General features: G+C 41.1%; 2 protein-coding genes across 6 annotated transcripts in view; one reads left to right on the top strand and one right to left on the bottom strand.

The window, feature by feature from the left end:
* TOP2B (DNA topoisomerase II beta) overlaps positions 1-11,221 on the top strand; it is a 63,953-nt gene extending 52,732 nt beyond the window's left edge. Inside the window, exons 24-36 of the mRNA XM_035319056.1 lie at positions 160-355; positions 508-599; positions 1,728-1,883; positions 2,017-2,100; positions 3,126-3,323; positions 3,673-3,817; positions 5,010-5,168; positions 5,981-6,188; positions 6,667-6,749; positions 7,053-7,163; positions 9,406-9,522; positions 10,412-10,509; positions 10,736-11,221. Of these exons, the coding sequence (XP_035174947.1) occupies positions 160-355; positions 508-599; positions 1,728-1,883; positions 2,017-2,100; positions 3,126-3,323; positions 3,673-3,817; positions 5,010-5,168; positions 5,981-6,188; positions 6,667-6,749; positions 7,053-7,163; positions 9,406-9,522; positions 10,412-10,509; positions 10,736-10,897 (1,809 nt within the window). The 3' untranslated portion in view covers positions 10,898-11,221. The remainder of the gene's footprint in view (positions 1-159; positions 356-507; positions 600-1,727; positions 1,884-2,016; positions 2,101-3,125; positions 3,324-3,672; positions 3,818-5,009; positions 5,169-5,980; positions 6,189-6,666; positions 6,750-7,052; positions 7,164-9,405; positions 9,523-10,411; positions 10,510-10,735) is intronic.
* Positions 11,222-11,285: 64 nt separating this feature from the next.
* Positions 11,286-21,582, bottom strand: part of RARB (retinoic acid receptor beta) — a 321,973-nt gene continuing 311,676 nt past the window's right edge. For all 5 annotated transcript variants that reach the window (XM_035319058.1, XM_035319059.1, XM_035319060.1 and 2 more), the window contains 3 exons: positions 16,321-16,525; positions 14,834-14,992; positions 11,286-12,707 (listed from right to left, as the gene is read on the bottom strand). In XM_035319058.1, coding sequence (XP_035174949.1) covers positions 12,511-12,707; positions 14,834-14,992; positions 16,321-16,525 — 561 coding nt within the window. In that variant the 3' untranslated portion in view covers positions 11,286-12,510. The remainder of the gene's footprint in view (positions 12,708-14,833; positions 14,993-16,320; positions 16,526-21,582) is intronic.

Raw genomic sequence — 21,582 nt, 5'->3', positions numbered from 1 at the left:
TCCAGCCATGTGCTCTATAGTTCCACAGTAAGGTTTGAGCTCACAGTCTTCAAAATTCTGCTCTTCGTATGATGCATGTATATGAGCAATAGAAATAAGCTCATAAACAAAGCTTGAGTTATGCAGTCTCTCTCAAGCAGTATATTATGTATTTTATAGGTGCTATTTGATCATATGGGATGTTTAAAGAAGTATGAAACAGTGCAAGACATTTTGAAGGAGTTCTTTGATTTGCGATTACATTATTATAGTTTGCGCAAGGAGTGGCTTGTGGGAATGTTGGGTGCAGAATCTACAAAACTTAACAACCAAGCTCGCTTCGTTTTAGAGAAGATACAAGGAAAAATTACCATAGGTGAGTAAATATTCTCTAAAATGTGAGTTAGAATTGATAACAGTAGGGGAAATTCAGGAATTTATTTAAAAATAGTAAAACATTCTTGCATGTAAGATGCTCATTTTCAAGACATTTATTTATTTATTTTTGATTGTGTGTGTATCTTGTAGAGAATAGATCGAAAAGAGATTTGATTCAGATGTTGGTCCAGAGAGGTTATGAATCTGATCCAGTTAAAGCCTGGAAAGAAGCACAGGAAAAGGTAACGATCTGAAATCTCTGGATGCGTTTGATGGTATTGTTCTAAATGATACTCATTTTTTCTGATGTTTGTTTCTAGTAGTCTAACTTATGACGCAGCACTTGAAAAAGATTATTCATTACTCCTTCTCATTGGCTTCCCTTCTAAAAAATACAGAAATATTGTTGCATAATATTGGTAATGCTCATAGATAATTCTAAGAAGAAAACTAGATAAGGGTTGCAAATGAGAACACAGAAGACTGAATTTTCTAATCAAAACGGGCAACTTGACTTCTGACTGGATGATATGCTAAATGCTACATTAGTTACTCCACACTTAAAACTGATATTTCTCTTACTATTTGTCACATTATAGTAAACACAATTATCTATATAGAACCTATTAATCAGTTTTCTGGAATGAAACTTGAATATTGTAAAGCTATGACTCTTGAAGTTACCTTAAGACTTAGACAGTTTTTTGTTGCTCCAAAAGAGTGACAAGTTTAATTTCATACTTTAATATGGGAAGATTAAACTACTTTCAAATTTTTGTCAACTACCGCTTTTCTGGGCCAGTATCGCTGTTTTTTGCTATTTCTAATTTCTCATTTCTAATTTCTCTATTTCTAATTTTGCTATTTTTAATTTCTCATTTGATTTGTTTTGCATTTTTTATTACTGCTGTATTTTAACTCCATTCAGGGTAGTATTTTATAGCAAAACTATAATTAAGAGAAATTTTGATCCACCTCCAAGCCACAACTCTTACATTCAAGGTTATTTTAGCAGTTTGTATAGAAAAACACTGTGCTAATTTCTAAAGAAACAGATGTACGTGCATATCCAAAGGGCAAAGAACTTCAGCCTATGTGAGATACAGAGGAGGGTACCAGTTTCTGTAGCTAACAGGATTCAAGGCATATGGCTAGCATTGGGTTCAGCTTTTTCTTAAATCAATGATTAAGCAATACAACTATAGAAAGGGACAGGAACATGGGTTTTTGGAAAGGTCCAGAAAAGTGTTCATGTCATTGAATCTATGAGGAAACACCTTACTACTCCAGCAAAGTGTTCTGGAGGAGAGTTAAGTACATGCATAGAGCTAAGATTATTAATGCTTCTAAAACGGAATGTTTCACTTTAGGCAGCAGAAGAGGAGGACCCACAGAACCCAAATGATGATGCATCCTCTGCTTCTGGCTCAACTTCTGGCCCTGATTTTAACTACATCTTAAACATGTCTCTGTGGTCGCTTACAAAAGAGAAAGTAGAAGAACTAATTAAACAGAGAGATTCCAAGGTTCGTACGCTGTGGGAGGCTTGTTCTGAAATGATTTAGTAATTACTGATGTTTCTAATTACTATGTTCAGTTTAGATAGTATTTACTTTGGCTGTATCTTAGTAACTTCTATATTCTATTCTCACATTTTAGGAGAGAGAACTAAACGACCTTAAAAGGAAATCTTCGTCAGATCTCTGGAAAGAAGACTTAGCAGCTTTCGTTGAAGAGCTTGAAGTATGTTTTACATATCTTTCTAAAAATATATATTAAAAATAAGCAAAATTTAATAATAATAAAAAAGAAATAACACATTTTGAATTAAAAATAGATGGTCCTCCAAATATAGGGGGAAGTGGGAAATCAGATTTGGATAGTTTTGTTCCTAGTTGTGGTCCTCAGGGATTTTTTCTTACATCTATACAATATCATGCTTTTTCCAAGTCAGTAAAAGGAAAATTACCATAAGCAAATTCGTTTTCAGATGACACAGAGATTGAGAGTTGTAACTAGTACAGCTGCTATTATTATTACTATTACGTGTTCTAGTCAGTTGTGAGGCAATAAGTATTGTCAAATGCAAAGCAGTACATCTAGGAGCAAAGCACATAGACTGTAAATAGCAGTTGAAGGTCTTTTACCTTGCCTCATTAGCAACTCTGGAAAAAGTTAAATGCATATTAGTGGATAAGTTGCTGAGCCTCAGTTTACAGCATTGCCAGATAGTGGCTGATGTAATCTTTTTGAGGTAGCACAGGATAATATGAAGAAGACACTTATTTTATTTCTCTGTGTGTTCATTGTGCAGCTGCAATTCTAAGTATTCTGTTCTGAAGTCTTCTTTTCAGCTATATGTTGATATTGTGAAAAAAGCTGATGAAAGGACTGAAAAATGTGCCTTGCAGAAATTGCTCTAAAAGCCAGCTTCTTGCTTTAAGTGACAAAAGACTGAAAAGTTACATCAGTACCTAGATATGCATATGAGGAACAAAACTTGATAAAAGATTTTCAATCCAGCAGTATCCAAAAGTTCATGCTTACTTAGGTTTGAATGAAGGTATAATTTTTAACTGCATGGGGTCATTAAGAACTTACCAAGATTAAGTGGTTGGTTTTCCATTACTAGAATGTGTATTATAATTCATCTGACAATTAAGGGAAGCGTTATGCTCCATGTTAAGAAATTAATCTTAAATAACCACTGTGTTCCACTTTGTCCTTATTAAAAAAGATTTCCCCCCCACACACACACACTTTGTCAGAAAGTAGAAGCACAGGAAAGAGAAGATGTTTTGGCTGGCATGGTTGGCAAACCAATAAAAGGTAAAGTTGGTAAACCCAAGATGAAGAAACTTCAATTGGAAGAGACCATGCCATCACCGTTTGGTAGAAGAATAGTTCCACAGATTACATCTGCCATGAAAGCTGATGCCAGTAGGAAGCTGCTGAAAAAGAAAAAGGTAAATCAAACCAGTGTTGTAGTTACGATTATTTATTATTTAAATGCTGTAATTTCCTATGCTGGTAACGTAAGTCCAAATCACTAGAACCCACTAATGTTGTCTTTATAATGTCTTGCTGACTCAAGATAAGTTAATACTGGATATCTTTTCTTTTATGTTTGAAAGTCTCTTTTGGCTATTTATTGTTGAGGTGCTTTTGTTGATTTTTTTTCCTTCCAAGACTATTTAACAAATGTCAATAGAGTAGTCTACTTTCATTTATTATTTTCTACAAAGTTGTATTGCAGTTTTATCTTGAAATTTTAAAGGTATAATTTTATTTTGCCCAACTTTTTTATATTGTTAGGGTGATACTGATTCTCTAGCAATAAAAATGGAATTTGATGAAGAATTTGGTGGTGCGCAAGCTGAGGGTGGCGGGGATGACTCACTGAATACGACAGCCTCAGCAACTAAAACCCCCAAAGTGAAGAGAGAGAAGAAGGAGCCTGGTAAGATCCTTACACAGTCATCATTAAGCTTAAATGAGTACTAATTTTGCATTAAATATGTTTTTATATATTTAATAGGGGGTTGGAACTAGATGATCTTTAAGGTCCCTTCCAACCTGAGCCTTTCGATGATTCTGTGATGATTCTATATTTTTAACACACGGGGAGAAGAGAATTATACCATGCTTCTTCCTTAAAGAGATGTGGAAATACTTGAAGCACTTTGGCATCACAGCATACGTAGAGATTAACAGCAGATGTAGTAAATGCTGAAGTTAAATATGTTGTCACTTCTATTATTGTTCTCTGCTTTTACTAACTTACTGAAATTTCTGTTAAGTGAACTGCTTTTCTGAGGGTGGGGATCGATTTTCTACATCTGATTTTGAGGGGGAGTTCTACATCTTGTTCTAAATCTTCTATGTAGAAAGAAATAGATTAAGTAGAAAAAATATATTATTTTTAACATAATTAGATTAATTCTGTTTAAACAGAAATTTCTACCTTGTTTGTCCTCTGACATCGAAGGGCCAGCACTGACCTTCAGTCTCAGTGTAACAGTACAGACTGTAGAACTTGATTAAAGACATCTAGTTCTGATTGACCTATTCAGTCATTCTGACTGTTTACAAGTATGTGTGTTATGGCTGGGCTTAATAAGTTAACCGAGTAAAGCTCAAATCCACCCTAGCCAGTGTTGAGCCAGAGCCAATTAGCCCAGCTTGACCTGAGCTTGCCCTGCAATTGACTGACTTGTATCCCCCAATATTCCCCCTCTGCTTCCCATGTTAACTGGATTTTTCTAATAGCTGTTTGTGATCCTGTTCCCTGAATAATGGAAAACTGCTCTTTTCCTGGAAAATCCCAGCAACCTTTAAAAAATGGAAATTTGCACAAGAGCTAAAACTTCAAATAAGAGACTTTTATGTTTTTCTGTCATAAACCAAATTTGTTTGGCAGCAGCAGGTCAGGTTCTGTGTGAAATTATTTCATCACATTGTTAAATTTTCCTTCAGGAAGCAGAAGAAAATTCACGATGTTTAAAGGAAAGTTTTTTAAGATAAATTATACTAAATTTATGCATCATAAGCAATTAGAAAATATGAAAATGTCTTTCCTTTTTTTCCTTTTTTTTTTTTTTTTCCTTTTCTTCCCTTTTCCTGATTGTGATAGATGCTTTAACTTGTTACAGGCACTAGAGTAAGAAGAACACCATCATCTACAAAATCCAGTGGAAAAAAAGTGAAGAAACGAAACCCATGGTCAGATGATGAATCCAAGTCTGAAAGTGATTTAGAAGAGAATGAGCCCGTAATTATTCCAAGAGACTCTCTGCTTCGGAGAGCTGCAGGTACCCAAGCTTTTGTGAAATGTGCATTGTGACTGAAAGTTTAAACTACAAACCTCCATTCTCATTTGACCACAGCATTCCTTTGGGAATCCTACAGATTCCTGCAGATAGCCTGCACATATCCTACAGATAGCCTGCATTGTGTTTTTTTTCACTGTGATGATTCTGAAAAAGCTTCTAATTTTGTAACTTTGTCCAGAAATCTTTTACTTTATTCAAAACAATAGAATACAAATTACCAAAAATAAATAAATAAATAAATAAATAAAAAGACACTAACACAGTTATCTTGCCAAACAAAGGAACAAGGCAATGTTTGACAAACAACCCCAAAACGGAAATGGCTACAAAACAAAAATCAGAACAGTCTAGGAAAGTCAGAAATATCAGAGTCTGAAAGTTTTAAAAATATCTAGTTATTTGATAGTTTTAAAAAAATCAAACAAGATTTTTCTGGAAAATTGTTGATCGATTTTTCAAGCTCTTGATTAGGAAGAATGTTCAAATGATATAGTCAAGAAAACTTTGATTGTAAGTGAAGGATTCTTTTTCCTTAAACGTGCTTATACAGTGATGTCTTCCTAACGCCATAAGCTGAAGGTACCTGAGCAAGCCACAAGAGGTGTCAGATATTTCATAGCAGTTTAAAACATATACCTCTATTCTTCCAGACTCAAACAAGTTTCTTTTCCCCCACGCGTTTTGTCTTGTATAATCTGAGGCAAGGGTTGTGTAGTAACTTCCACTTGTTTTATTTATGTAGTAACATAACCAGCTATCTTGAAGTGTGTAAATATGTATTTTTCTTTCAGCTGAGAGGCCCAAATATACGTTTGACTTCTCAGAAGAAGAAGATGATGCCGATGATGATGATGATACCAACAATAACAATGATTTGGATGAACTTAAAGTAAAAGCTTCTCCAGTTACAAATGATAGAGAGGATGAGTTCGTTCCCTCAGACAGTTTAGAAAAAGATGAATATGACTTCTCGCCAGCTAAATCAAAGCCATCTCCAGAGTAAGTGCTGTAACTCAGCACTATTTATGTTCTAATAATTTTATATGTAGAAGTCCTTAAACAAAACATTGATCAATTATTAATCTACATGTGCCATGTGAAATAAAATTTATACGTTGCTGGGGAGGAATGAAAGTCTTAGTGTTGCAATTGACCTGTGCAGGGAAAACTTGCCTTACCCATCTGTAATACAGTGTCAGTAATGTCATCCGTTAAAATGCTTTTAGTTACATTTTCTGGTTTTCCTTCTTGCACCAGCTTGGCATAGAGAGCTATTGATAAAACTGTAGTACCGTTAATTTTAAATGCTTATGTTACATGACTGGAAAGTGATTGTAAGAATTTGACTGCTGCAAGCGTACACAAAGATTCTAGAAATGCATTGTAGTGCCCAAAGAGGAATTTAATCTCCTATAGATACTGTTATGTCTACATATTTCAGTATGTAGTTAATGCAATTTCTTTTTGTGTTTGGAAGAAGGAAAACGTCTCAAGAGAAGAAAAATCAAGATTTTGGGAACATCTTCTCTTTCCCGTCTTACTCTCAGAAGACAGATGATGGTGAGCTTGTTTTCACTGATCTATGTGCCATTAGCAACTGTTATGGACTGTGTTAGGGGATTTATGTTAACACAAAACTCATGAAGTAGTTGTAGAAGAAAGACGTCGAGATTTATAAAGGGGAAAGAGGTTCTGATCCTTAGAGGAACACAGCTTGTGTCACAGATAGGAAAGTCACAGTACATCCATAGCCTAGCTGTAGTATCAGAGGAGTGTTTCCAGGAGATTGAATTTGACTAACTGATGAGTGATTTTAAATATGCAGTGAACAAATCTTAATTTGAACATACTCTGTGATTACAGATACAACAAAATTGGACAGCGATGAAGAGGATTCTACTCCTGTTTTCTCATCGTCTTTCACCCCAAAACAAGCAGAAAAAATTCCAAGTAAAACAGTAGCTGCTAAAAAAGGTAAGTGTAGGATTATCCCATAATTCAATCATTTTTTAAAAAACTCTTCCACCTTTGAATCATCTCTTCACATCTGAAAAGTAGGAATTGCATTCATTTATTTCAGACTCAGTGGCTTTCAGGAGAGAGTGTGAACTTCTTCCAGCTTTTTAATGACAATATTTTTTTTCTTTCCACAGTATTGTCAAAACTTAGTGCTTCCATCTATGGGGTTGATGCTCAGACTTTGATTAGTTTAACTAATGGAAGGCTTTTACCCTCAGGGAATAAATGAAACATGGTGTCTTCGGGGTTGTAAACAGCCTTCTATAATGCATCCAAATTACTTGAGGGAGAGTAACTGCAAAGGAAGAATCCCCAAGAAATATTTAAGTCCTAAGTGGACTGTCACATTAAGTTCTGCTTGGCACAGGTGTGGTTGGTTGGTTGGTTGGTTGTTTTTTTGATACAGAGAGTGAAAGGCCATCCTTAAACTTCACAGGTAAAAGTTTCTTCATTTGTTAGTTAGGATTTTAGAACTGGCAACTTGCACATTCTTAACTGTGGAATTAAGGACAATTCCAAGAAGAGCATGTTCATTACTTGGATTTGTTTCTTCAGCTGTACACGGGTACAGCTTTTGTCTCCTCTCCTTTGCCCAAATTATTCATGATCACAGTTTGATGATCATGGTTTGTTTGACAGTGCAGTGGTAACCTAACGTGCTTAGTTCTTGGTCAGCTAGTCTCCTAGTCGTCTCAATTCTGTGTCCATCTTCATGCCCTGTGTCAGCAGGCTGTTCAAAACCCATCCTCTGGTATTGCAATATTCCATTCACTCACCCTCATGCTGGGGGATGCCTGTTGTGTAGCTGAAACAATTATTCCAGACAGCTCTTTGATTTTCTGTGACTTCAGAGCTTGGATTTGTGAGGACAGGAAGCAGAAACTAAAGAACTACTTGTTCTGCCTTGCTGTCTGTACAGTCACATCCCCTTCTCAGAGAAGGGAACATAAAAGAAGGGAAAATAAGGGATTAAGTAGGAGTTCAGTTTCCTTTCAGACTTCAATCAATTTGAGATGAAATCTCCTGATCTCTGGTGTGCACTACGGAGGATCAAGACACTGCTGAGCTTGCTTTCCATGCACTCTTTTAGAGGTCTGTGGTTCTAGTGCTTTATAGTAAGCCTAAGAGAAATCCCAAACCAGTCTTACTCTCTGATTATAAGCAGCTGCTTGCCTTGAATAGCCCAGCTGTCGGATCCCAGCAGTGAGAAGTCCTCTGTGCATCAGCTGTGGGACTGATTCCATTCCTGAGCGTTCTGCCAAAAGCATGGGCTTCTTGAGAGCGTGCGTACCTTGACGTCACTGCGGACTTCCATTTTATGTCAGGATACCAAGCGGAGAGCTTGGCTCTCCTGATCAGGCCTAGCTGCTGTCCAAGATCCTTCCCAGATGTACAGGTGTATGGTGCAGGAGCCACTAAGGCAGAGGCTCAGAAGCCCACTGGGATTAGTACAGGGGGAGATGAGTGTTCTGGAAGCCATGGACGCTATTACTTTAGCTACCAGGTGCCGTTTAAGAGGTCTGTCATCTTTGGGTTTGCTGTTCTGCGAGAGACCTCCCAGGAGATGACCAGTGACAACAGGCTCAGTTTCGGGGGGAGAGCAAGTCTAGTGTTTGTGACAGCGTATTGTACCACTCTTTCATTCCCCAGTTATTTCCTTCTCCCTAATTCCTGGTTTGTCAGCGAGAAGCCCACCCCTTTTCTAACATCAGTTAACAGAATTTGAGGACTCGGGGCCAACTGAACACAGCTACATCTCACGGCGTATCTGCGGGGCAGTGCTTGGCAACGGAGCACACTTCACTTCAACATCACCAAAGTAAAAAAGTAAACCAACATCAAGGGCTGAGGTTTAGACATCCTCCTACAGCACTGCATAGGTTTGGCCAGGTAATTGTGCCTTGCACAATGCCTTGTGCAGTTAATAAGAAATTTGCCTACTAAAAGATGAAAGAGTGTTTAATTCAGAGCACTGGAATGTACTGAAGGCACTGATACCCCTTACTTCAAGTGTGACAAAGGAAACCTCCTGTTTATTTCTCACTGTTCTAGCATACAAGTTGAAGTTTGTCTTTGCCACGTGCAGAAACTGCTCACCTCATTTTAATATCTGCCATTTATGCTATGATCTAATAAAACTGAATACTTCCAACCAGTATGTAAATTTAACATCTTTAGTATCTCTAACTTCCAACAGCAAAAGTAGATGCGCCACCTAAACCCAAAAGGGCTCCCAAGGCCAAGAAGGTGGAAACTATAAACTCTGACTCGGATTCAGAATTTGGCATTCCAAAGAAGACCGCAGCACCCAAAGGTAAGAATTCTGGTGTAATGCTGGTCAGCATCACACAAGTCTGTAACACGGGGTCATGATGACTTTTAAAAGGAAGTAGAAATAGTCTCTAAGTGTAGAACCTCGTTGGTTTATTAGTAACTGATTCGTTACTGAATTACTCAGCCATGAGCCTTCTGTGTGACGAGTAGTTTACTGACTTTTGACAATCAATACTGTGAACTTTTTATCTGACCTTAACTGATGGGAATGCATTTAATAACTCCAAACCCCTGTCAGTTGCTCAGCTCTCTCATTGGATGCTGCTTATTTTCATTCTTTGATCTCAACTTTATGTGAGTCACTAAACTTCTGGTAGTTGGTAACATTCTAATAAGTAAGGGTTTCAGGCTCTTGCTGGCATCCTGTTCGGAGATGCCAGAGTCCTCAGCAGAGGATGACAGCAGCACATCAGCATACCCAGCGATTTGATCAGAACAGTCCGTAAAGGCAAAGGATGTGCCACTGCTGGTGGCTGCAGTTAACAGGACGCTTACCGAGCTGCGAAGGTGAATTAAATGCTGCATGATTAGCACAGAAAGCTACTGAGGGCTTGCAGTGCGTCAGGAGTCTGAAAGTTTAGCTAATGAAGTTTGGCCCTGTCTGGAACCAGCAGCATGAATTGATAGCGTGAATGGTAACTGCAGAAATATAAACAAAATTTAAAACTGTGAATATCAAATACATGGTATTTTACTGCTGTTGTGAAGATGTTAAAGCTGTAAACTAAATTTCACCTTTAACATGTAGACTTTACTAAAATGCAGTACTTCCACATTTTTTTCAGTTCGCTGAATGTCGTTTATTTATCCATTTTATTAAAAAAAATAAAAAAGGAAATGAAAGTAAATTTATATATTCTCTCACCTAGGAAAAGGCAGAGGGGCAAAGAAAAGGAAAGCATCCAGTTCAGAAAATGAAGGTGAATACAACCCTGGGAAGAAGACACCTAAATCTACACCAAGCAAGGTCAGTTTCTGCTATGGTCTGTGCTTCTTGTACAATAATAGTCACAGTAATACCCTAATGGATTACTTTAACTGAAGGTGCGTGTTCTTACTATAGTTTGCCGATCCAGCAGCCGGGGTGTAGGTGTGGTCAGACAGTAGGTGTCAGAGAAGGTTTGCTCAGTTGTGAATGTTCGAATGCAGCATGCGCAGAGCTTCACAACTGATTGGTCTTTTCTTTTCCAAAGAAATCTAAGAAGGCCGCTTTCGACCAGGATTCGGATGTGGAGATCTTTCAGTCGGGCTTTGCCTCCGAAACCGCCCCGAAGCCCCGGACAGGCCGGGCTAGAAAAGAAGTTAAATATTTTGCAGAGTCTGATGAAGATGATGATTTTGATATGTTTAATTAAGTGCCCAAAGAGCACACAAATGTTTTCCAACAACTATCTTGTGTTGTCCTTTTGTCCCTTCTGTCGCAAACTTTTGTACATTTGACTTATTTTATGTGATAATGTAATTGATGGTTTTTATTATTGTGTGTAGGCATTTTAACATTTTGTTCTTACACCTACAGTTTTATGCTCTTTTTTACTCATTGAAATGTCATGTATTTGTCTGACTGGCTTGTAGAGATGTTCTAGACAGCTGTGCTAAAGCACATTTTAATTGTCATGGTTGCAAACAGCAAACCTGCTTTTTGAAATGAAGTTTAAACATTAAAAAATGGAAAACTATCTTGTGTGTGTGTGTGTGTGTGTGTGTGTAAAATTTGGACTAGAGGGACTATTTCTACGCAGGTTTTTTAAAATAAATATATTTTATTCTTTGCCAGGAGACTCCATGGAAAAAGGTAAACAGTATATGAACATAGAAAGCATTGTTAAACAATCTCAATGTACAAACAGAGCCAGTGAAAGTACATCACAGACTTGCTAGAATATATAAAAAAAAATCCACTAGTGCTTTAAATGAAACCTAAGAAACTGACACTTTAAATCTGTTAACCATTCTACCACAGTTTTCACTCTGCTTCATGGTGATTTAACAAGGCCAAGAAGGCAGATCCTCTCCTTGTATTTCTGGAAGTCCTAGCTGTACTTCCCTAGCACCCGGAAGGCTGGATAACCCAGCTAGTTCCCGGCAGTTGATTCTTAAGGAAATACCCTAGACTCACCAAGTCAAAAGCTGTAAATGAGTCTGCTGGTTATCACCCCATGAAGTTTCCCTAATGGCTTGTGAACAAGTAAACAAAAATATGGTAACACTGAGAAGTGTTTCTGCCTTGGAGGCTATCATTACTGTAGAAAGGTTGTAGTTACTTGTGGAGCTAGGTCACCAGCCAGGTAAGAAACCACTTTTTTCCTTTTAAAGTGACGTTAACAGTGGAACAAATGACATCTGAATAACTGATCTGGCAGTTACTGCTGATACTGATGTCTTTTCTGCTAGTGCAGTGAGTTTTTGTATACTTTTTACAAGGAAGGAGATGCAAACTGAGGGCATCAAAGAGAAGTTTTCATTTAACTAAATCAGACGGTCCTTTCGACTTCCTTTCCTGGATGCGTACAGTAGTCCATTTCGTCTGGTTGGTGTCTTGATCGCTTTAGGTATGAGAGACAAAAGGAAAGCACCAAACATCCAGTATAGAAAGTACAGCCATACAGTTGTATGTACAAAGTCATCAGAATGCAACCAGAATTGAAAGTCTGAGATCTGTCTTGTCACCATGCAGTCTTGAATGTTCAGAGGAGAAAACAGAAGCTTAACTATTATTTTTTTTGCATGAAATGGCTGATTTAGAGTTTCAAAAGTTTGCATTTTCTATTTTTAAGAGTTTAAACAGCAAGGAGTATATATCGATACATATGAAAATTTCTTGGTCCTTGTTGAGTTTTTATCTATATATATATACATATATAGATATATATTAAGTCCAGAAACTAAGCAGCAGTAAAAATGTTTCTCTTGCTTTTCATCCCTGTACATAAGGTATTAGGAATGTCTGAAGTAGCTGGAAAGTGTCTTATTGCACCATGGGGGATTGACTGACACTGCTGTTATCCACTGAACTAGGTGAGATACTGGGACTGTGTTCTGCAGTGTTTCCATTTGAGGTCGGTGTCAGTGGTTCGTGTCCTTCAGAGTTCTCCAGCATTTCCTGAATGAGAGGTGGCATGGATCCAGGAATTTCCATTTTCAATGTAATGACACGTTCTGCACCTTTAAAAAGAAAACAAAAAGAAGTTCTTCCCATTAGGACGATTTGTACAATTTCTTGTTCCTTCAGCACCATCAGTGGTAATTTCAGGGTACATTATTTTAATGGATTCGGTGTCTCCCTCTGTAGTTCTGCATACAAAATTATGTAAGTGAACTGCTTCGTTCATTGCAGGAAAATGGAGCTAGATGAGCACTCCTTAGCAGATTAGTTTTAAATGGTGCTCATAGCAATTGATATTACAGCACAGGTAAATTGGATGAAGCGCTTCTTTTCAGAGACGGAACCAAAATGGTATTAAATGATACTGACAAATTAAATTCAACGGTGATCACTTAGATGTCTTTATAAATTGGAATATACTTTACAGACTTTAACCCGGATTGGATCTGCAAGGAGTACGGGAGGACAGAAGTGCTGCCTGAGTCGTGTTAAATAGGTCCTCACCTACTTAACAGAGTAGGCATGTTAAATAGGTGCAGCCATGTGTCAGAAGTAAGTATATCTTTTCCACGCAGCAAACTGTGAACAATCAGAATTTACCAACCCCTTGTGCTATAAAAGACCAAAGTCAGGCAAATGGATACTTTCGTGAAGCTGCCTTCTGTAGCCTGCAGGTGTTTTATCTCGTGCTAATTAACCGCAAAAGTACCCAGAAACACTGTTTACATCTGATTTAACTGAAGCCAACCACCCATTCACTGCTTCTCCTCCAGTAACAACAATGGGTATTTTTATATAGAGACGGCGTTGCAGGCTATTGTGTGTAGGATTAAACACCATTATTATATTAACCCTGACTACTCAGACTGTGAGACAACAACTAATACTAGTACAGGGGAAAAAAAAAAAAACGCAATAAAGCACGGTGCTCCTAAGGTGCATCGAGGCCTCTTGAACAAGTCACACGCAGGGAAGCCCAACGCACACCCTGCCCAGTTCCCTCACACCACAACATCTGCCCCTGTACAGGCAGCACCCTGCCAGGCACCAGCAGTTACCTCTGAGGGACCTGCGTAGGGACTCATAACTTACTGACACACAGCGGAGAGCTCACGTGCTGGGTGGACAGATCTCCGCAGAGTACAGCAACGTTATTGCTCGGGAAAGCTGGATCTGCAGAGCAGCGTAAGGCTGTCCCTCTAAGCACTGCTACCTGCTGCTGCTTCCAGGGATGAGCAGGCAACGGTCAGAAAGCCCTGGCCTCTTTTCAGGCACCAGTAACACCAATACACTAAGTGCTGCATTCTGCTGCAAACAGGTAATGTATTTGAAGGACTGAAAGTAAGCTACTAAACATTCAGCTACGAGGTGGTGAGGACCATAAAGAGACTTAATTCAGTATTTTTGAATTAAATGCCAAACAGTGAGTGTATACAGTAAAGAGTCCCTTCCACACGGAGGCACGAATGTGCTTTACATAGTCTGTTGCTGGTGGGAAAAGGATTTCATCTATCCATCAGGACAACTTCAGACAATTTTTATAGCATCAACCTCAGCGTTCAAATATCTGGTATAACACATCTCATAAGATTCCTGACCATCAGCTTAAAATGAGTCAAATGGAATACAAATCTGCGCTTTTTAGAAATGAAAAAAAGGGAAAAAGAGCCAACAAAATTAAAAAGAAAATAGCCTGACTACTACAGAAACATTCCAGAGAGAGCCTGGGGACATATTTTGCTCATCCGTGCTGCTACAACATACACACTGGGGGGAGCACACTCAGTGACAGCAATAACCCCAGGCTGGAGGGGAGCTTGTGTTCATGCCTTAGCTGAGGAGTTTCAAAAACCATCTGCAAAGGCAATGACCAACTTCCCACACGAATACTGATGAAGAAGTCCCCTAACTAACCAGCTTAACTGTCAGGAACAAAGCAGCAAGCACCACAACGGCAAAACCATTGATAACATCACACAGAATTGCATGAAGAATGTAGCACTGCGTATGTAAAGTAGAACCAATTTCAGCATGGCAGTTACATGAACAAGAAGGAAAAGAAGAGTCAGGAGGACCTCCCAGTTACTCAGGAGGACCTCCCAGTTACGTTAAAAACAAACAACCACCCAGGTCTTTAGGCCTGTTTCCTCTGAAAGTAGCACTGAATTACTGTGAGATGCAGTACCTTTTGCACTGATGCTGCGAAGATCTGTGATTTTCATTAAGATCTTTGGAAACATATGAGGCTTGTTGGGTCGTCTCTTTCGGATATAAATTTTCAGTGCCTCAAGCAATGGTTCCTGAAGCTTATCCACTTTCATTGGTTCTTCGAGGTCCTGGCGATCTGCAGAAAGTACCAGATCAGTGATTTTAAATACATTTTTTTTTTCATCACAGAAAAAAAAAAATCACAGAAGTGAAAATCTTCCATGTTCTTAATTCTCCCTGAATTTCATCATTTCCTCCACTTATGTGGAGAAATACACTGTGCAGCTTGTATTCCATAGGAAGATGACAAACCCCAGCTTTCCAAAACTTGGACTCATTTTCCCTTGGTTACTGGTGAGGTTTGACATTTGAGTGGTCCGGAATTACCGGTACCTCCCTCTCCACGGGGAAAATACCTTGCTGCAAACAAAACTTAGAATTAATTTTGTACGAATACTTTGTAAGGTATCTAGGTATATGAAGAGATTACAGATGATTTATTTTTTGTACCAATACCAACCCGAAGTGAGTTACCATCATATATCAGCAGATGGCAGTGCTAGCTTGAGTGACAGCAGATGTCACCATAAAGCAGGATACACCAGTAATACATTCATGACGTGTCAGAATCCATCACTGCTTTTGATGGGATATGGTTAGAGACACAAAACCGGAATGATTTTGTACTGAAGGTCCGCTGTCAACAAAGACTGCCTTTTGTTGTTAGAGCAGTTGGTCGCTAATAGCACTTAAAGTACTGTAAAGTGCAATTATGCAAGAAATAGTATCAAGTTTGCATTTCAATAAAATGGCGCAGCTAAACACAGTCTGATTCTAATGCTTGTTCAAAATTTGCATAGTAGGAGAGGAAGTAGGTGATAAAAATTAACATAAACTTACGGAGAATTTTGGAAATTATCTGAGACGTTTTTGCCTTTTAAATCTACAATTTTACCTGATTTTACCTGGCACCGTCCTTTTCAGTTGTAATCAGACCCCCCCAGAACCACAGCCTACTTTTCCTAAAGAAGGTGTCACCAATGACTTCTGTGTGCATGTAACGGTGTGCACGCAATTTTATTTATGAGCAAAAGGTGCATAAAGGGCGTCTCGCTCTAGCACAGGTCATTCATTCACACAGGTGCCCACATACTGCTTAGAAAAAATGTAAGCGGATATATATCCTGCAGTCCTTTAGGAGGCAGGCAGTACGGTCAGCTGCCTGACAGCCCGATCCAGTTCATTCAAAGCCCTAATAAAAACAACAGCCAAAACCAGTGGAAAACAGATCTGTAGTGCAGGTGGCTGTAGATAACGTATACGTAATATATAATAATAGTACAGATGTGTCTTATATATATATATACACATTTTAGTGCAGGAAAGCCAAACACGTAAAAGATAAACGAAGAACTTATCGTGTCTGTCCTTTTCAAACGCATCTGAATTCGCGCAGTACGGTACCTCCGCAGATGAGGCAGATGGCACTAAGGAGACCGGTTTCTGTATCATCCATTTCCAAAGGCAGGAGCTGGTTGGCAAACGTGAACACGAGATCAGTCAGTGGGCCAAATCCAGCGTTGTGCATCTGAGTTCGGTTTAGGGTAAGGCCATCTGAAAAAGTCATGGTGTCTTGTTCTGGCGTGTATCTTGTGCAAATTCTAAGGATCTGTGGAGGGATAAAAAATGAAATCTGATGAATTCAGTCCTTGAGAGGTTTGCTGCATTCTCCCAGTGCAGCAAGTTACCCAAGGACCTGAAGCACACATTCTGTCAAAGCGATCTGAAATCAAACTCCAGTATGTGCAGTTCCAGCAGCACAAAATTTCTCTAGTACCACAGAAATAAATCCTTCATAGACCATGGTTAGTCTTCTATGGCAGAAATTGGTCACCTCCAAATTTTCCCTCTAGCTATGAAATAATCAAAACTTAATGCAATTCCCATGACTAACTCGTCCACATCACTGTCACAATCACAGCAGGTGCTCTTTGATGGGTGTGCTGTACACACCTACCTACAGAACGTTACTGCGCTGCCGCTCTGATCCCAGCAAGATCATGAAAATGCCTCCCCTTTTCAAACACACACGATATTTCATTGATTTGGGGGATCAACTTTGCATGACAGTGCCTCTCTGCGTTGTGTAAGGACAAACTCCCCTCTCTGTCTCGTGTGAGTACGGACAGCTTTGAGTTGGCAAAGGAGGCAGGACGTACCTTGTGCCTTGGGGTTCCTTCATTTCCGCCGTGATAGCGCACCACAGAACATGCTGCTGTATTAACACAGATTTGCAGCAAGCAAACAAATACTCAGTTGGAGCAAGGACAAAATGGAAAAGCAGCCAAACAAGCAAAGGCACAGAAGGCAATTCCCAGCCATCACTAACTCGAATAAAACACCGTCTCTGCCTGCTGCAACATTCCCCTGTCCCCTGGTGCCTCCCGTGTGCCAGCAGGCTGCTGTGCTCTCCCACAGATCGGTGCAGGAGCGGGAAGTGCCGCTGCACACAGAGGCAGGACGTCTGCTAGAGCGCAGCAGTACTGCTTGCTCAGAAAAACCAGCCTACTTCACACCTGGCTTTTTCAACTCAAGAGGAGCTGGCTTCAGGCCACTGTACGGTTAGTTTTTGTCCAGTCAGACCCTGACACAGTAACTACACGCTGGTAACTATATGCTGATAATCTCCGCACATATTTGTGCTTTGCCCGTTTCCTCTCCACAGCTCAGGAACACTCCACTGCTCGGGCATCGCACTGGGCTTGCCCCAGGCGCCACCTCGAGATGGCAAGATCCTCACTGCTCACTGCAGCTGTGAAGCCACTACTCATCTTGTCCTTCCCAGGCGGCAGGACAAGGTGACCTGTGAGTCAGAAGTCCTTGCTGCTCTTCTGCCACTTCCTTCCCTCCAGCACCTTCTTGCCACAGCCGGGGCTGGAGGGGAAGCCACGGCCCCGTCCCGCTGGCAGCGCCCTCCCCAGAGCCGCTGCAGGGACAGCCCCACAAAGCGCCGCTTGTCTAGCCAGCCTGCTTCCGAGCGGATTAGCAAACTCTGAACCTTCACATGGCAGCACGTGGCCAGAGCCTGAGGGGCCTGCCCAACTTTCTTCTTTCACTGTTAGTGCGTGGGCTGTGACGCCAAACCTCCCAGCAGCCAGGCTCCCGTGAAGCCCCGGCGGTGCCCCTAAGGGCTCAGAGCCGCCCGTGCGGTGCCGTGGTGCCCTGCTGCACGCGAGGTGTTTGCTTCTGGTGTTTGCCTGTATGACACCACCACCCCACGCTGACCCCAGACAGAAGAGCACTCCAGGGGAAGATGTGGATTGACCCCTTTAAACTGGATGCGGAGGAATGCAAAGCACAGGAATAAAACACCGAGGATGCTCTGCAGCACTACGAACCATTACGAAATGCCCCTGGGGTAACCTCGGCGTCGGGAGCGGGGCTGCAGTGTGCGACACTGCCCCGTGGGCACAGCTGCCCCGACGAGTGCTGGTGTAAGGATCCAGTGCAGGACGTCCGTCCCGCTTGTGCAACATATCTCAGGGCTTAATGCTTCAAAACCAGAGGTGGGAGAAGGCTCATCACTGAATGCAACCAAACTACGCTAATCCAAACCAAAACCTTGCGAAGTCCGGCTGGTTAGCTGAGGCTGCAGCCCTGTTCTTCCAGGGCCCGACTGCATTTATTTCCCATACAGTCAACTTTGTTTTAAAGATTCAGCTGCACAGATTTACACAAATGTAACTGAGCAGAGGGAGAATTTTAATCACTTCTGTGACTACCCGGGCTCTGAGTCAGAGGCCCCCACCACTTGGCAGCTGACCAGGCTGGGGCTGGCTCTCCCACTTTCATCTTTGCCTGGCAACACTGCCCCAAATAAGCAGGGAGGAGAACAGGGAGGATATGGCATGTGAGAGACCTACCGGGAAGCTCTTATTTCTCTTTTAAAATTCCTTGGTAAGAGACTTAATGGGGTGTATTTCTGCAGAAAACAGCTCTTGAGCTGTTTTCCATCTGAGTAATACCCTTATCTCACATTGTGGGTACACGCCGAAGCACCGAGACTCTCTGTGGTTGGCCAGATGTGTTTTACATCGTTCCCCTACCCCTGAACTGGAATAAACTCTTGAACTCATTCGCATCAATGACCAAGAGAGGCACAAATACAAACGCACACGCTCATGTTCTTCACTAACCGCAAATTCCCTCTAATATAAGTGATCTGAAAAGGCTGATGGTGACTCCAAAAGCTTTGGGTAATAACCAAAGCCTATCTGGGGATTCTTAGCAGGCATTCATGTTACCAAGCATGGCACCCCCTCAATAAAAGAAAGCATGTTTACCATGGTCCGCGCTGCCAGTAACCACTGGCAGCTCTCTCCCCTGAAGTTCACCCTTGCTTGTGCTTTGGTATCTTCAAAAGGCATGCTAAAGAGACACTGGAAGGACCTGCCAGAACACCAAACGTCTCTTCAGAGCCCACCTGGAAGAACAGGCCGTGGAGAAAGGAGACACTGCAGGTTGGAAACGTCTGTCATCCCAGACAACCCGGAGGCTGAGCACGTGCCTCCTGGGGTACAACAGGCTACCCCCTCGTGGTCCCCGCGTGCCATCAGCTTCACTCTGTGGCTCTGATGTGAAGACCTACCCGGTCGCTGCTCCTCAGGGCTGCAGCTGAGGAACATTTCCAGGCTGCATCCCCATCAGGAACAAATTGGGGGTGAGGTTACGTGGCCCAGAGCCCCACGAGCACGCACAGGAACAGGCTTCCAGGGGCCTTGCAAAATGTATCATTAAAACCTACGAGGCCTGCGGAATTTAGTGACTTCCAGGCGCAGGCAGCGACTGGGAAGGCTCCTCGCAAAAGGCAGACTTCAGGCTTTTGTACCTAAATGCTGCTTGAGCCTTTAATTGGATGAGCCTGCAGTGGCTCAGACGGGGCACTGGCACAGCTGAAGCTCAAGCATGTGTTTTCTGCAGTGCACTTAACTTGACTGGAGCAATCAGGTCTCAGGTTTCTCTGACATTCCTTCTACATTATCCCACAACAAACTGTTATTAAACTCTGAGACAGATCATTTAAAATGTTTTCTTTTTTTTTTTTCTTTTTTTTTTCTTTCCTAATTTATGCCCTTCATCAAGATCTGTGAAACACTACGGATATTGCTGAGTTGCTCTTAAACCTTTCTTGGGCAAATTTCCAGTGTCAAAGTGGAGTTGATTTCAAGCTCATATTCACTGAAGAATATATGGGAAATGTCAGCACTTCAAAATAAGAAATCACTGTATCTTTCTCCATTTTGAACTGTCTAGAAGACATCCTCCTAATGTCCTCAGCGCTGCTCAGATTTTGTAACTAAGCCAAGTATTTGAGTTGTCACTCTGCTCTTAAATGCCACTTGCAGCCATAAATAAGGTTCTTGCCCATGATTAAAGGACCCTTTGTTTTAAAGAACATATCTTGAAGTGTCTATGAGTCAGTAACAAACAGGCAAAAAAAAAGAAAAAGGAAAAAAGGCACACAACCCTACAGGTCACACGAAACCAGAAATATCCAGAAAGCTGCATTTACAAAATTGTTGCTGCCATAAAATTGTTACCTGCTTTTAAAGAGATTTGTTAAGGTAAGCTGGGCTTTCTTTAAGAAACCCTGTTTTTCCACGTTAGCTGCCTTAGCTGGGTGGGACAGTTTCCCAAGAAGAGAAGCCCAAGCAGGTGACCTGTGGCAGGGTGGCAGCAGGTGAACAACCCCCGGTGCTCCGTGCCCATCAGTACCGGTTACTCCACGTTGCAAATGTCCTCCTCGTGCTTACGTGCAGGATTTTACAACAGACGTTAAAAAGTGACATTGCTAGGGATGAGCGTTCAAGGACTTAGGGTTTTATCCATCAGATTTAAGAGACTGAACTCTGGACTCCTTCCACATTTGCTTTGCCAGAACAAAACGAGGCTGCTGATGCTCCTGCTGCAGGGCCAGCGGACGAGCAGACAGAAGCAGTCACTTTTACGAGGGTTACTGACTGAATTTTAGTAATATTTATCCCTGGAACCTTTGGCTCCAGAGCAAATATAAATTCCACCATTCTCAATTGGCGCCTTCAACTATCTTGTGAGGCCTGATGCTATTTCCCTTCCAGAATTTTTGTTTGTTTGTATATAAAATGATTCCTTGACCCAAATCCAATAGAGCTTATTAAGTTCCTGGCAGCAGCTCCTCTGTCGGGGTGTCAGGAGTTTTCGGCATCGAAGGCTGCAAGATCCAACCAAGCCCTTGACGAGGCTTATAAATGCTTACGATTCGCCCTGGTGCAGGAGGGTTGGGGCAACGAGACCCTAAGCACGGGTGCAGGACGGGATCGCTGAAGAAAGGCACCTGAAGCACTGAATGCCCGTGCTTGTGCAGCAGGAGGGGAAACCGGTGCTCACGCTGCGGGTGGGTGTATGACAAAATAAAACACTCAGAATGTTCCTCGTGATTAGGAGAAGCAGCTCGCTGGGGGGAAAAGAGGCTCTATTGAAAACGGTGCTGAAAGTACCGAAATTTAGCTCAAATAAAGGTACAGAGCTGCACTGCGATTCAGATTATGTGCAGGTGATGTGGGTTTAATGGATATGGGCAATTCACAGACCATGCGCGCACAGCACATTACTGTGGTGGTGGTGGTGGTAATTATCCCTTTTTCTTTTTAAGCAGCACATAAAATAGTCGCATAAAGCTTGTATAAA

Source organism: Oxyura jamaicensis, chromosome 2 (assembly GCF_011077185.1).
Source record: "Oxyura jamaicensis isolate SHBP4307 breed ruddy duck chromosome 2, BPBGC_Ojam_1.0, whole genome shotgun sequence".
Classification (NCBI taxonomy): Eukaryota; Metazoa; Chordata; class Aves; order Anseriformes; family Anatidae; genus Oxyura; species Oxyura jamaicensis.
This window is presented reverse-complemented; position numbering and strand designations above follow the sequence as displayed.